At 38.6% G+C, this 15001-nt stretch overlaps 1 protein-coding gene across 1 annotated transcript in view; it reads right to left on the reverse strand.

Annotated features, from left to right (window-relative positions):
* Positions 1–6743: 6743 nt before the first annotated feature.
* The window catches only part of pipox (pipecolic acid oxidase), a 30205-nt gene continuing 21947 nt past the window's right edge, over positions 6744–15001 (reverse strand). Inside the window, exons 7-8 of the mRNA XM_005750353.1 lie at positions 13797–13872; positions 6744–7315 (exon numbers count right to left, since the gene is read on the reverse strand). Coding sequence (XP_005750410.1) covers positions 7185–7315; positions 13797–13872 — 207 coding nt within the window. The 3' untranslated portion in view covers positions 6744–7184. The remainder of the gene's footprint in view (positions 7316–13796; positions 13873–15001) is intronic.

The following is a 15001-nucleotide window of genomic DNA, read 5'->3' on the forward strand; positions in this document are numbered from 1 at the left end:
TAATCTTCTTGGAGTCACTGGGTGGGATGCTGGAGAATGCGCTGACTGGGCAACAATGATCTGACCTCTAATTTCCTGCTTTTAAATTCAGACTGAGGTTATTGTACTGCCATAAAAATCTTACTAACATGATAGTCAAAGGAGCTTGGAAAGAAAAGCGTCTGGACTTCTTTAAGTTGCTTGAAGACGTTTCACCTCTCATCCGAGAAGCTTCTTCAGTTCTAAGGTCAAATGGTGGAGAGTCCCAGATATAAACCTAGTGGGAGTAAACCCCCACAGAGGGACAAAAGGACCCCCCCCCCCACCTTAGAACTGAAGAAGCTTCTCGGATGAGAGGTGAAACGTCTTCAAGCAACTTAAAGAAGTCCAGACGCTTTTCTTTCCAAGCTCCTTTGACTACGATGACCTGGATGACTGAGAACCTTCACAGACTTACTAACATGATGTCTAACCAGATACTTACTCTGGATGACATGACCTTGGTCTCCACAAACACTGTGAGGAATCTTAGAGTTTTATTTCTTTACTTTTTCCATCCATCCATCTTCTTCCACTTATCTGGGGCCGGGTTGCGGGGGCAGCAGCCTAAGCAGAGAGATGTCTACATTACCTGTTACTTGATTGCACTACCTAGAGGGTTATAAACACGTAGTGTGTGACTGAAGAAGAAACACCTCCAGCTTGTCCGGGGGAACACCAAGGCATTCCCAGGCCAGCTGAGAGATATAATTTCTCCAGCACGTTCTGGGTCTGCCCCAGGGCCTCCTCCCGGTCCCCAGCAGGCATCCTTTGTCAGATGTCTGGACCACCTCAACTGGCTATGTGGAGGAGCAGCGGCTCTACTCTGAGCCCCTTCCGGATGGCTGAACTTCCCACCCTATCTCTAAGGGAGAGGCCCTCCGCCGTTCGAAGGAAGCCCATTTCTGCAGGTTGTATCTTTCAGTCACTACCCACAGCTCATGGCCATAGGTGAGGGTAGGGACATAGATTGAACGGTAAATTGAGAGCTTCGCTGTTACACTCAGCTCTCTCTTCACCACAGCGCACTGGTATAGCGTCCGCATCACTGCAGCCTCAGCACTAATCCGTGCTGCTTTTCAATGCACAGACTTTAAAGACTTCATAGTATCATGTTACCTCAATAGAGTACTACACTCTCAAACTGCAGGCTTACTTCCTGTGGTTCCTACAGTATTTAAAAGTACTAGGCGAGCCTTCAGCTTTCAGGCCCCTCTTCCGTGGAACCAGCTTCCAGTTTGCTTTGGTAAGAAGTGCATTAATTTATTTTCTGGCCCTCTTTGTCTTTGAAATGGAAAACTTTGAATTGTTGAATTAAAGGAGATGAATCATCCCACGAGTGTATTAAAGAGAACTGGCAGTTTATTCCATCTGTTCAGTTCTTCTTTGATACTGTTTAGTATTGGAGTAAAATCATATATATTAAATATATCATTTGGAATGACTGAAACTTTAATGTTATTGTTAAACTGAGTTGAGTAGTTACAGCATACAGGCACACATAGTAAAATGAATTGGAGGCAAAAAAACAAACAAAAAACTGCTAATAAAACTGTGAACTTGCAGGAAGGAGACTGAGGGATTTATTAGATATAACAAGATGTCACCGGCATATAGACTGAGTTTATGATTGGAATTAGTTTTAATGCCTGAAAATCTCTCATGCTGTTTTGTATGAAAAATGCATCCTTGCCTAGTAACTAATTTTTAATTTTGAAATTAAAACTGACAGATGGGTTCAGGTAGAGGTGCAGTTCATTAAGGGTCAGGCCTGACTCTTTTTAACGTTTGCAATTCGATGGTGAGAACCTGAAAAGGTAAAAGTATGCTTTGGAAAGAAAAAAGAAAGAGTCGGTCGGGCATGTGCAGGGATAAAGGGTGGGGAGAAAGCCCCTTGTAATAGAGAGTTCAAGCAGAGTGGAATTGATGGAGAGAAGAGAATAATATTAGGAATGACTTGCAATAGATGTCTACATTACCTGTTACTTGATTGCACTACCTAGAGGGGGCTATAAACACGTAGTGTGTGACTGAAGAAGAAACACTCAATGCATCATGGGAATCTGCCAGCAGCCGAGACCTATTACAGCATAACTAAAGAAGGATTCAGGGTCACCTGATCTAACCCTAACTATATGCTGCAAAAAGGAAAGTAGAAGAGGGGCCTGAAAGCTGAAGTCTCTGCCTCCCATTTTACTTTTAAATACTCTGCAAGTAAGCCCGCAGTCTGACAGCGAAGTGCTCTAATGGGATGATATGGTACTATAAGGTCATTAAGATAAGATTGGGGCCTGATCATTCAACACTTTGAGTGTGAGAAGCAGGACTTTAAATTCGATTATGGATTTAACAGGGAGCCAAGGAAGAGAATAAGAATTCAGCTGTAAACACAGAGGCATCGTGGTTTATGCATGGAAAAAAACCCTGATCAGTCATCTTGTGATGCAACATACATCCTCTCTATTGCACGAGGGTGTAACCATTTCATTATGTACAAATCCACTCTTCCAGGTTTGTGTTTCACCATCTTTTCAACGTGCTATATCAAGAACCACACTGAAAGAGAAACAATTTCCTTCCTTGCTACTAAAACCGATTCTAAAGTACGATTTCACTGACTCAGACGGTATAGCAACTGTGACAGTTTGTCTTAAAACAACAATAATTTCACATTTTGATTTTTTTTTCTAAAAATAGATTTTTGACCATAATCTCGAAATTTCGACTTTATTCTCAAAATGATCAATAATATTTTTTTAATGTGGCCCTAAAACTCGCAGAGATCAGTAGATCCCAATCCTCGGAAAACATTTCACAAACAGACTTGTTGCAACAACAGTGTCCTCCTGTTATGGTACCATGCTAGGATTCAGCGCTTTAGAGCGGCCCATGGGATGGCTGCAGCTCAGGCAGTAGAGCACATCATCTAACTAATCAGAAGGTTGGTGGTTTGATTCTTGTCTGCATGCCAAAGTATCCTTGGGCAAGACACTGAAAACCAAGTTGCTCTGTGATGTGTTAATTGGATTGTGAATGCTAAATATAAAACAGAGTAGAAAGAGGTGCTTGCATGAACAGGTGAATGATGCATGTTGTATAAAGTGCTCAAGTAGAGAAGTACTCCATGAGAACCAGTCCATTTTAAAAGTCTTGAGTGCTTCACAAGAAGGCAGCTGCTCTTCTTTTTAGTTTGTGAAGATGTTTCACCTTTCATCTGAGAAGATGAAAAGTTTTAAAACAACCGATGGAGAGTCCCAGGTATTTAACCCCTTGTGGGGTTAAAGTTCTTGAAGGTCATAATTTTGTTAGCAATTGCAGTCATGTTGGGATAGAGCATTGAACCCTGTCCTATTAAATGCAGCTGCTTTAACCTTTGAGACAAAGCAAACATGGTTTCCTTGAACTAACACACTTAATGGAGCTCAGCTATCTCCTATGCCATCTATCCAATTTACAAGTCTTTTATGCATATGCTGCATTGCAAAGTGCACTCATAGTGATAGCTGGGTCCATTGTCTCTCTGGGATTTCTTATTTAACTCCTATAGTGTAGATGTCCTGCCGAAAACACTCCGTCAGCTTGGCCTGTAAATATTCATCATCACAACTACTCTCTTTGCATTTCGCAGAAATATCAGTTATGATCACTTATGCTTGCATTGGCCTGAAACCATCATGACAGCATCTTCTCACCACAGTGAGAGAGACAAACTGACGTAACACTTGCAGTAAGCTTGGCCAAGTGGAAAATACTTCTGCTGTCACTCTCAGTGGCTCAGTGTCTGCATGTCTCTTCTAGCTTTCCAGTCTCACAGCAGCGAGTGGAAACTGAGTTCTGCTGGCTCACTCCCTTCTGGGAAATCGTTTTTTAAAGAAATGGTACTTCTGTCTGGTCCTCTACATTCTGGTTGATATTAACAAAGTTAACATTTTAAACATATTGAGTGAAAATTAACTCAGGAAGCCCATATCTGCAAAAAACTATTGAAAAATCATCTATTAAGTCAAAATAGCTGACATGCTCTTGAATGTCACTCCAGGAGACATTTTTGTACATCTTGAGATATTAAAGAATGCCAAAAGTCAAATTTCGCACATCAAGTTCAAATGTAACACTGTTGTTGCTTCATTGGTACATATTATTGGGTGTCAGCACAGACACTAATAAGACCAAGACAACACAAAAGCCTTCATCACTTTGGAGGTGTGTGCCAAGTTTCTCACTTTTAAACTTTTTTGTTCCCTTAAATACTTCCTGTTTCTTGGTGAGTTGCCATGACAACAGGATGTTTTCATAAAAAGCATCAGGGTCAAAAGTTCAGACCATGTTTAAGATGAATCCAGTCAACCTATGAGGAGTAGTAGTACACAGAAGCTTATAGTCTTGGTATATATTGTGACTGTTGTCACAAGTTGGACCTTATTATTCATCAGACGTTTGGCAAGATTGAACAATGTATGTGTGAGTGACAGAAAATTACAGCTTTATGGTGACTGATTGAACATGCCCCACAATGAAAAGTCAACAGCTTTACACTTTGTACTAGCGTCACCAAAGTCTGTAGCTGAGACAGACCAAACATGAAGTTTTCCTTTTGATCCCTAGAAGAAATCTGAAGAAGTACGCTGTCTGAAAATCACAATAAAGTCTTTTTAAAATCAAAATGGCAGAGGTCCTTTTGCGTTTGGTTATTGTCTTGGGTTTTGGGGTGTTACACATTTGTGCCAGATGGTGGAACAGTGGAGCTATGGTGCCATTTTTACCCTCCCTGTTTGAAACCCATCAACATATGCAGATTTTGGTCCTCAAAATAAAAAACAGAGCAGTATCTGCTCTGGTTGGTTGTTGGTACATGGGACTTAATAATTACATTTAAATAATTCAAAAGTTATTTTTAGAAGATAAATTGTGTGTGTTTATTAGTATATCATGAATATTTCTGATGACTTGATCCTTTTTCTTCACTTTTACCCTGCATACAGGACAACTGGACAGAAAACAGGACAAAGCACTTTCCTTGCTGCGTAGGTACTGTTCATTGTGTGTATCAGTGCTTTCATCACTAAAAACATTTACAGGATGAATGGTAAAATGTTCTGTAGAGTTGCTGATAAAATTACACAGCTTTAAGTTTTTGCTTGCTTATATGAATCATTATTGGTAGTTATACTGACACACGAGTCTCTGGACAGTGTGCATAATAAGTAATGCCATAGGTGAACCATGAGGCATTACTTATTCAGGACCTTAAAAGGTGCCAGAGTTATATTAGGGGAGCCATGAATACTCTTCATATACAACAGTAAGATGTAATTTTACGAGCTAGATATTGTTCTGTAAGCAATGTTTCAGTTGATGGTTATTTGTAGTTAAATATTTGCATTTGCATGTTTAATGTAATTCTAATTCTTGCATTTGTATAATGTCTCTTTGCTCCCATTTGCAGTCACTTAGAGGCAAGGGAGCAAATGGCTCAGTGATCTCTGTGGTTTCACTGCATAATTTTCCCATTCCCACTGATGGCCTTGGATGGCATCCATTGTAACAGGGCCTCTGATTAGTGATTAAAATGTTTACTAGCACATGGGGAAATGGAGCTAGGCAATAGTCCACCTCCATAGCCTAAGCACGCAGCTCTAAGCACGCAGCTAGCTTCACACAGACAGATTGCTCAGTGGCTGATGTCTTTTTAACACCATTTAGTTGATAAAATGATGGAAATCCAGGGAGAGTGGGTCACTGATGCATCATCCATCCACCCATCCATGTATACACGCATACATATAATGAATATGTCATTAATTGTTGAATTTACAATAGCTCAACAATGTGGGATTACAGTGTTGCGTTGTGTTGTTTGACCAGAAAATAAAACAACAGTGATAACAGCCCCCCCATTGAAAACCTTTACAGAGTCTGACCCTGGTGTGTGTGGTGCAGGATGGGGGTGAGCGCGACACACTGTAGCCACTAGTCTCACAGAATGACTTACTTAATGAATTAATAAAAGATGTTTCATAAAATACATTTAAAAAGACGACTGACAAACATTGTAAAAGATAAAAGTATTCCTCTTTATTTAAATTAAGATGGGATTATGTCCCAAAAAATGTTCATGTGAAAATGTGCTAAAGATAAATATAACTGAAGCAGAATTACAAAAACTGAGTAAAACATGCAATGAATTCTATCCATGTCTGACTGGATGTTTCAATGTGAATTCTCTGTGTTAAGAATAACAAAGTGAATGTAATGAAATGATTTTAAAGTTTAACCTTTGTGTTTGTTAACTCTTGTAAGTCAGATAAGGTGTGGGTGGGTGGTCACTGGATGTCAGCAACATGATTGGACGGCCAAAATGTGTCCCCCACCTCAGCTCCAGCTGAGCTCTTCATACCAACCGACTGACAGAATCAGAGCTATTAGGACTTTTCAGTCAGAGCCGAAACCAAGAAAAACAGTTTATGCCTGTCAAACAGTTCTGACATTTTCTTGTAGATTCAACTAAAGAAATGGGAACAGTGTTTTTGTGACAGACTGCTGATAACAAAGTGCCTAAATACACAATTTCAAATGGGTTCTTTGTCAAGTTGTATGTTATATGCAGACACAACCCTGATTCCTGTCATGAGTCAGGTGCCTTTTTTGCTTGATTCACATTTAGGTCTGTTAGTAGCGTAAGAAACAAACAAACAAATCCTCTGAAAATGGTCAGACACAAGAACTGGACTGGAAAGGAGCGAAAGTTTTATCAGAAGTCATTCAAAACTTTCGTTTGCAGACAGAATTACACATGCGCACTAATGCTACCATAAACATGAGCCTCATCACATCTCGTAAACTTTCTACAAGCACTACTTTGTGCAAATCAACTCAGGAGCTTCAGATCAGTGGATTGATAGAGCCCATCTATAATGTTTGTATAGTAATTATGGAAATCACAAAATATTAGTTAGAAATCAGAGTATGAGAGAAAGTCTATAGCCTAGTTACATGGATAACAGCACACATATTCATTATGCTTGAAAGCATTTGATTACACCTAGTGCCAAAAAAACAAAACTTACAAAGAATACAATCATAGAATTTAAACGTAGTGATTAAATGAATTTACTAAAATTATAATTTAGCTGTTATTATTATAAAACACTCGCTGTGTTGCAGAACTATAAAGCTGAGTTCCTCTTTGACTGGAAGCGTCTTATGTGGAAAGGTGAAAGGTCATAGGAGGGCACTTCTCCCAGGCTGAGTTCACACAGAAGCTTGCCAATGATTGGTCCAAACTTGAAGCCATGACCTGGAAAAATAAAGAAGCCTTCATAGTGAGCAAAGCACAAACATAGGTCATCAAGCTGTGTCAGATCAATTGATGTCTTCATGTGAACCAAAGCCAGGCACCTTGCAGTTAGAATAAAAATAGCCTGTATTTCTTGGGCTTTGTCTGAATAAGGCGCTGGGTTTGAGATTCACATGAGTGAACATATAAAAGAAAAGCAAAGCTGTTGCAACTCCTGTCACTGAGAATATACTCACTTTAGTGAACAACACCAAATACTAAATTAGGGGAGAGTTGTCCTTTCTTGGCGTAATGGCTTCATGTGCCTTAGCTCAGGAGTAAGATGAGAAAAATACTATTTTTAAAATGAGGCGTCACGATTCATTGTTTTTAGGGTCTGAGAAGGAAATTGTGAATATCAACGGGGCTTGAAGAATGCAGCACACACCATCTGACAAAGGTCTCAAGGCTCCTGTGGATTCTGTCTGGCTTTGAAGTCATAAAAAGCTGCCTTTGACAGTTTGGACCTGTGAATTTTCATCTTGCCAGAGAAGGAGAATGGAAAACCTAGGCCAAGCCTACAGGATGATATTGTAGCCATGGCAACCGTTCTCAGTACTTGCTTGAAAGTACTTATGTCACGCATTAATGATGAATGCATGAAGTGAAGGAGAGAACAGAAGGAAACACATGTTTCTGTGTTACGATTAAGGCATGTGAACTTCCTCAAAATATGAACTTTGTGAGTGGAAGGATGGAGACTGAGCACATCCAGTACACTTAATAATTAACAATTAGTAGTATTAGTTATGATCACTAGTTATGATTGCAATTGGAAAATTGTATTTTCTCTGAAAACATGTTATCAATTTTACTGAAAGAATAAAAAACAAACAAATGAGGCCACTACACAGTAATTCAGCCCACTATTTGGGTCTGTATTTAAGTAATTTAATCATCGGATGGCTCCCCTTGTAACTTGGTAGCAACAAGCAGGACCACTGATGAATCCCACTAGCCTTGGTGATCTAATAGATTTTTATTTAGTGCTACTGTGAGGCTAACATTTTTGGAGTTTCCTCTAGAAAACTATCAGGTTAATACATTTTTGACTTAATATTGGAAGGTCATTAATTAGCATCTACTTTATGGTCAAAGTCTGGCATGGATACTAACTATTGGGTTGCCAAATGCCACTAGAAAGGCTTTAGTTTTTAATGACACTTGCTGAACTCTGTTCATAGACGGTAATTTCTGGAAGTGTTCCTGAGCCCATCTAGTGAGTTCCATTCCAGTGAGTTTCACAATCGTACATTGAGGAACACTTTTCTGAAATTGTTTGTACAATTTATAGATGCAGCTTTTCCAGGTTGGGAAATCTGTGACCATCTCTACCTCTGAGAAACTCAGCCTCTGTGTCCACCTATTACAGGAACATGCTTGGTGAGTTCTTTAAAACAAACTATTCTTCACAAATGTTTACAAAGGCAGAATGTATAGCTATGTTTTTTTTTTTGAACACCTGTTGCAATGAGTCTGAAACACCCAAATTCAAAGATGAAGTGTGGCCTGATACTTCTGTCCATATAGTAGAAGAGTGGAGTGTAGAGAGAGCATAAACAGACAAAATACAAACTGGAAGGCAAACAGTGTTCATTCTCACCAATAAATCTGTCTTTGATTTAAGGCACATAATTAAATTAAATTTATTGTGGACTTCCACAAGATTTTGGATACACTATACATGCTTTCCTTAGGCATTATCATTTGAAAGCATACCATACATTTTCATTGCATTGATACTCAACTTTATCCATGCAGCCAGATGACACACACACACACACACACACACATACACACACACACACATACACACACACACACACACACACACACATTAATTAGTTATACTGCAGGAATGGCTTAAAGCCAAAGATCTGGATGACTTCTAATTTCCTACTTGTACATTCAAATAAACAAGATGTTTTGTTCTTGGCCCTAAAAATTGTAGCATCATGATGTGTGGTTGGCATTAACACTGACAAAAGCTGGACTCATTTTTGACCACGATAGGTCATTCCACGTGCATGTTACACAAACATGTAGGACTGCTTTTTGCATTTGTGCAATATCTCTAAAATGAGAAACATCCTACGTCAAAGTCATGCTGAAAAACTAGGATAAGCATTTACTACTTATCCCCATCTTATCTTAATAAACTCAGAGTACCCGATCACCACAAAAGACTACTAGCTTATTTGCAGTCCCTAGTCCACAGCTTTCAGGCCCCACTTCTGTGGAACCAGTTCTCAGCTTGTTTTCTATGAGACAGACACCCACGCTAGTTTTAACTTCAGGCAGAAAACTTTCTGTTTTGAGAAAGCGTATAGTTACGTTACAGTAGGTGCTGGGGGCTTCCCATGATGCACTGAGTGTTTCTTGTTCACTCACCTAAAGCGGCTTGAGGTGACTGCTGTTATGATTTGGTGCTATGTAAATAAAACTTAATGAAACTCAAATACACACATGAAGACTTGCAGCAAAATATTCCTGGTGAAAAATGGAAGCAGTGCATGCTGGTGCACCTCTGCAGCACTTGATGCACAGGCTAAGTACAGACCTACCATTTCCTCCATGGCTGCACATGTGCATTTGGTGTGAAGCTCTACATTTTTAGCTTCATTACTCATACACCTCTAAGAATAAGAAAAAAAAACAACCCCATTAATACGTAATCTATATTTGCAACATTTTCTATTGCAGGCCTGTTAACCCAGTGAGCGCATACTTGTCTGAGAGCAAAGCACTGGGAGCAGGATATTAATTACAGTTATAATTAGGTAAAGGACACGACTGCATGAAGACATGGAGAGGTGCCAGGAGACACTATAGATAACTGCAGGAGAGGAGAGGTGGAGTCGAGCAGGCCGCATGGGAGCCTCTGGCATGTTAATTAGAGAAGAACACAAATGTAAGAATAACGGTGGTTAAGAATCCTGATGTCTCCTGTGAGACTGAGGATACAACTATTAAGTAACTGATGGGTCCTGGAAAATCTGTCACTGGGCCCTAGAAATCCCCACTGTAAATGCAGTTTACCAATCAATCAGTAAAGCTGCAATAATTTTTATACTGACCAAAAACAAATAACACTTCTGATAACTGATTCAACATTTGAGAACAAATAAAACTGGAAAGTTTTCTGCAGTAATAAAATTAAGATTTGAATGTATGAAGACAGGGATATTATTTGGACTTTTTGAATATTTTGATAAAATTATTGCTAATTACTCAGTGCTGTGTATTAACTAATTCAGACTTGACACAAAACGTACACTATTATTACACTTGTCAATAAACAATATTTCAGACTAGACCATCTTCAGCTGTTGCTGTCAAAATGTCATAAAGAATAGCAGCTTGTCAGGACTTTTGTGCTGGACTTCTTATTACTTTCTCCAAAAGGCTCCCCGAAAAACCTTCAGAGATTAGAACCAGATACGAAAAAAAAGCTACATTTTTATCACATTAACTTCCTGTTAATTGAGAATTGAGTGCATAAATCCTGATGATCAGGAATGGCTGGATGATATGAGATCATGATCAGTCAACATGAATATCACAGTATAAATCACGTCCTTATTTCTGTCAAACTTAAAGGTTCCTTTTTATTCGTAAGTGCAGATGTGAAAATAAAAGGTTAATTTTGGTTAAAATTTTTATTTATTATCTGTCAGAAACTAAACTGGCCACTTTTGCCACCGATCTGTATTTATGGGAACAATGGCAACCTCATACTGTGCATATATCTCATATTGTGCATATGCACAATATAGGGCAAATGTGTTACCTAGATGTGAGTACAGATCTTAATATCTCTGGAAAACTGCATCTCCATTCTTGGAAGCTCTCAGACTGTAGATAATAAGAGGGTATAAAGTTTTTTTAAGTGCATTTAAAGTCTTTAGACCATAGTAAGAAATATAGATTCTTTTCTTTCCTTTTGGTTGCAAAAAAAGCCAATTATATTGATCTATATGAATTATTAGTTAATCCTAAAAAATATGACGTCCCTTTTTTGTTAAATAACATTAATTAAACTGTCTTACTTACATTTACTAAAAGCAAACATCTGGCTCCTCTTTCTTTCTGCAACTATTCTTCATTTCTTTTTTCCTCTTTAGGCTGCTGCTCTGACAGAGGTGAAACCCTTGATTCCCCGAGTTCCGAGTAACACTGCTGTTCTTCCTGGAACAAGCAATGCTGATTAATTTAGCTGCTGCTCCTGCTGTTTTGGAGTTGGCACTCATCTGCACACATCTGGTGTACACAGTGCCAGCACACTTCTTGCTGTTCTTTGTCTTGAGCTGTTGACATTTTCATTTTAACAACGCCGCTGACTCTGTCGACTGAATCAAAACAGACACTGTTTGTTTTGTTTGACTGCTGTCACGGTGTTTTGCCTTTAATAAGCGATTGTGAGGATAATGGCTTAATACAGTAAAGGTGTCAACAAGCCTTGTCAGCTAGTTTCATGATGCTCAGAGGAGCCTGCCATTTTGGCTCATCTTTAGCTGATAATCCAAAAATGGAATAGGGAAAAAATATTTAAAAAAACGAACTATTATTTCAATGTACTTTTTCAAAAACCATTTGTACCAATTTATTTATGAAAAAGAAAAGAAAAGAAAAATGTAAAAAAAAAAGAAACAGGCTGTGTATGTAACCAAGGTGTGCACAAAGGAGGTTTGAGGAGATTAATGCTGGCGGAAACTCGTTGATCTTGTAAAGTCTTCAGTAAATTTATCGTTATTTTAAAACTCATTGCTACTGTTTCTTTGGTAGTACAGCTACACATTTCAGCTCTTAAAATGTAGGTTTGATCATTTAAACATGATATCTAAGTGCATCTAGAGACATCAATGAATTATATGTGGAAATCAGTTCATGTGAATATTACTGACTAACTCTTTACAAACCATTAATGCACATACGTCTGATATGATACATTTAAATAAATTTAAATAAATAAATTTAAACCAACGCTGAGATTTTTCCAAAAATATTTTTGACACTGTCTTGATAAAAATTGTTACTTGTGTGAAAACATTTTCAGGTCGTATAATCTCACACCACACTGAGGCAGACTGTGGGCGATACAAGCCTTATTTTATATTTCACATTACAGTACAAACACGATTCAAACGTGACGGCAGTGTTTTAAGATGTGAGAGATTTGCGACGTTTAGCACAAATCTTGTGTAGTTAGTGTGTAGTGTAGTCAATAGTTTTGTTGTGTGTGTCAGAACAATGAGGCGACTGCTGAATGTTACAGGAGTTACAGCAGTGATACATCTGCTGCTGTCAGGCCTGCAGGTATCAGGCTGCTGTTCTCCTTCATCTCATAGTGGACAGAAATTATTTTTTGGAGTGGCACAAATAATTTGTGTGGCATCAAATTTGATGCAGAACAGCTGCAATATTACTAATATTACTACAGGACCAAGGTAGTTCAGTAGGGTGATTAAATCACACAGTGGTACACAGTAGTACTTATCTGCTATAATATGATAATTAAATAAAATAAAATTTACAAACTGTAAATAAAGCTAATTCCAGCATTCAATTTCCCCTTTTTATAAAATGAATCTCTTTGCTCAATGAAATATTGTTAAAGGGACTTTTTCCAAAATGATTTGTTGAGGAAAAACAAACTCAGTTGAAGCTCATATTCATTGCGTTAAATCATTATCACGAGCATCTAAATGGAACTGCTGCAAGTTTATCAGCTACAACACAGACTCAGAAACTAGTTCAGGAAAATGTAATTTTGTTTTGATTTTTTGTGATTTTGCTTGATTTGATTTTTCTGACTTTTGTGTCAAGGACCCAAGGACTTTGTTGACCATCAGGGATGATTTTGAAGAATTAGAAGGGATTAATGCAGAGTGTCCACAGCTGCAGGGTTTCCTGAGTGGAGAGGATACCTGTCTAGTGTTCACGACTGCTTAAAATCCCCTTTCCCACAGAGCCCTTGTGCCTGAGGCATCACCACACGATGCACCTTACCTTGGTTCTTCGTTTTCAATATTAACTATTAACACAGATCTGGTTACGCTGGAAATGTCTCAAAAGGAAACGTCTACATTAAGAAATTAACACCTGCATTGACAGCAAAAAAATATTACCATTCCTATCTATACTTTAGTTTTTTGTGTGGTTTGAATAACTGTGATGGTCTGAAGCAGCTCCTGTCTGAAATTCTCAGAGCTAGAGTACTGCCAGAATTAGCTGTTGCTAGGCTACAGCTACTACTACAAGTATGCTAAATGAAAAGAAACCTCCAAATATAAACTGACATAGCTATTTCATTAAAAAAGGAATTAACAGTAGTTTTGAATGAATAGAAGTCAGCTATTTATCCTGACAAATATGGCTAGAGTTATATGTGCTACACATGTTTTCTTTCATTTCATTTTTTTGGAGCCATATTGTGCTGTACCTGAAAATCCTGCTCCAATCACGATGTTGCTGTATGCAGGGTGGTAGTCCAGCACAAAATGATGGTCAGGCGTTAGCTGCAAAAACAATAAAATATGAAGAGTTAGTAAATTTTAAAAAACAACAACAAAAAACCCAACAAAACAAGAAAAAAAATAATCAGAAAGTGCAGGTTGTTGTTTCAAGACAGTGCAGCTGTACCACTTTAGAACTTAAATCCTCTAGGCCCCCTGCCTGCTTGGGTGGAAGAATGGTGTGCATGGTACTTCTATATAAGCCTTTATACTGCACACAGAAAATGACAACGATCAGACTCTCCTGTAAGCACTGGAACTGAACCCTAGAGTTTTCACCAAGTGTATCAAAGCAGCCCTGAATTCCTTGTGGGCAGCGGGACTCAGAGTGTTAACATACTTGGATAAATTTCTAATATGTATTTCTAACAGAGGGGATCCACTACATTTTTCTATCCTCTTCTTCCATTAACATCCAACTTATTAATGTTAATTTGTTAATTCAACATAACATCATAAGTTATGTTACAATAGGTGTAGGCTGCTGGGGGATTCCCATGATGCATTGAGTATTTCTTCTTCAGTCACCTTTCTCACTCACTATGTATTAACAGACCTCTCTGCATTGAATCATACTTGTTATTAACCTCTGTCTCTCTTCCACAGCATGTCTTCTATCCTGTCTTCCTTCTCTCACCCCAACCGGTCGCAGCAGATGGCCCCTCCCTGAGCCTGGTTCTGTCGGAGGTTTCTTCCTGTTAAAGGGGAGTTTTTCCTTCCCACTGTCGCCAAAGTGCTTGCTCATAGGGGATCATATGATTGTTGGGTTTTCTCTGATGTATTATTGTAGGGTCTACCGAACAATATAAAGCACCTTGAGGCAACCTTTATTGTGATTTGGTGCTGTATAAATAAAACTGATTTGAACACACTCAATCTTTACACATCTGCTCAGCATATCAAGTACATATGCACTCAGCACCAGCACATCCACATCTACATAATGCATCCCTATGGAACATCCTATCAAACGTTCTTTTTTTCCCCTCACCTGACTGATGTATGTACCGTAATTGTCGGGCTATAAGCGGCTACTTTTTGCACAAGCTTTGAACCCTGCGGCTTTTAGTCAGGTGCGGCTTTTCTATGGATTGTCCATGAGCGGATTTGTTTTGTTTGTTCCGCTGTTGTA

This window comes from Pundamilia nyererei, unplaced genomic scaffold (assembly GCF_000239375.1).
Source record: "Pundamilia nyererei isolate P.nyererei 1_Seehausen unplaced genomic scaffold, PunNye1.0 scaffold00270, whole genome shotgun sequence".
Taxonomy (NCBI): domain Eukaryota; kingdom Metazoa; phylum Chordata; class Actinopteri; order Cichliformes; family Cichlidae; genus Pundamilia; species Pundamilia nyererei.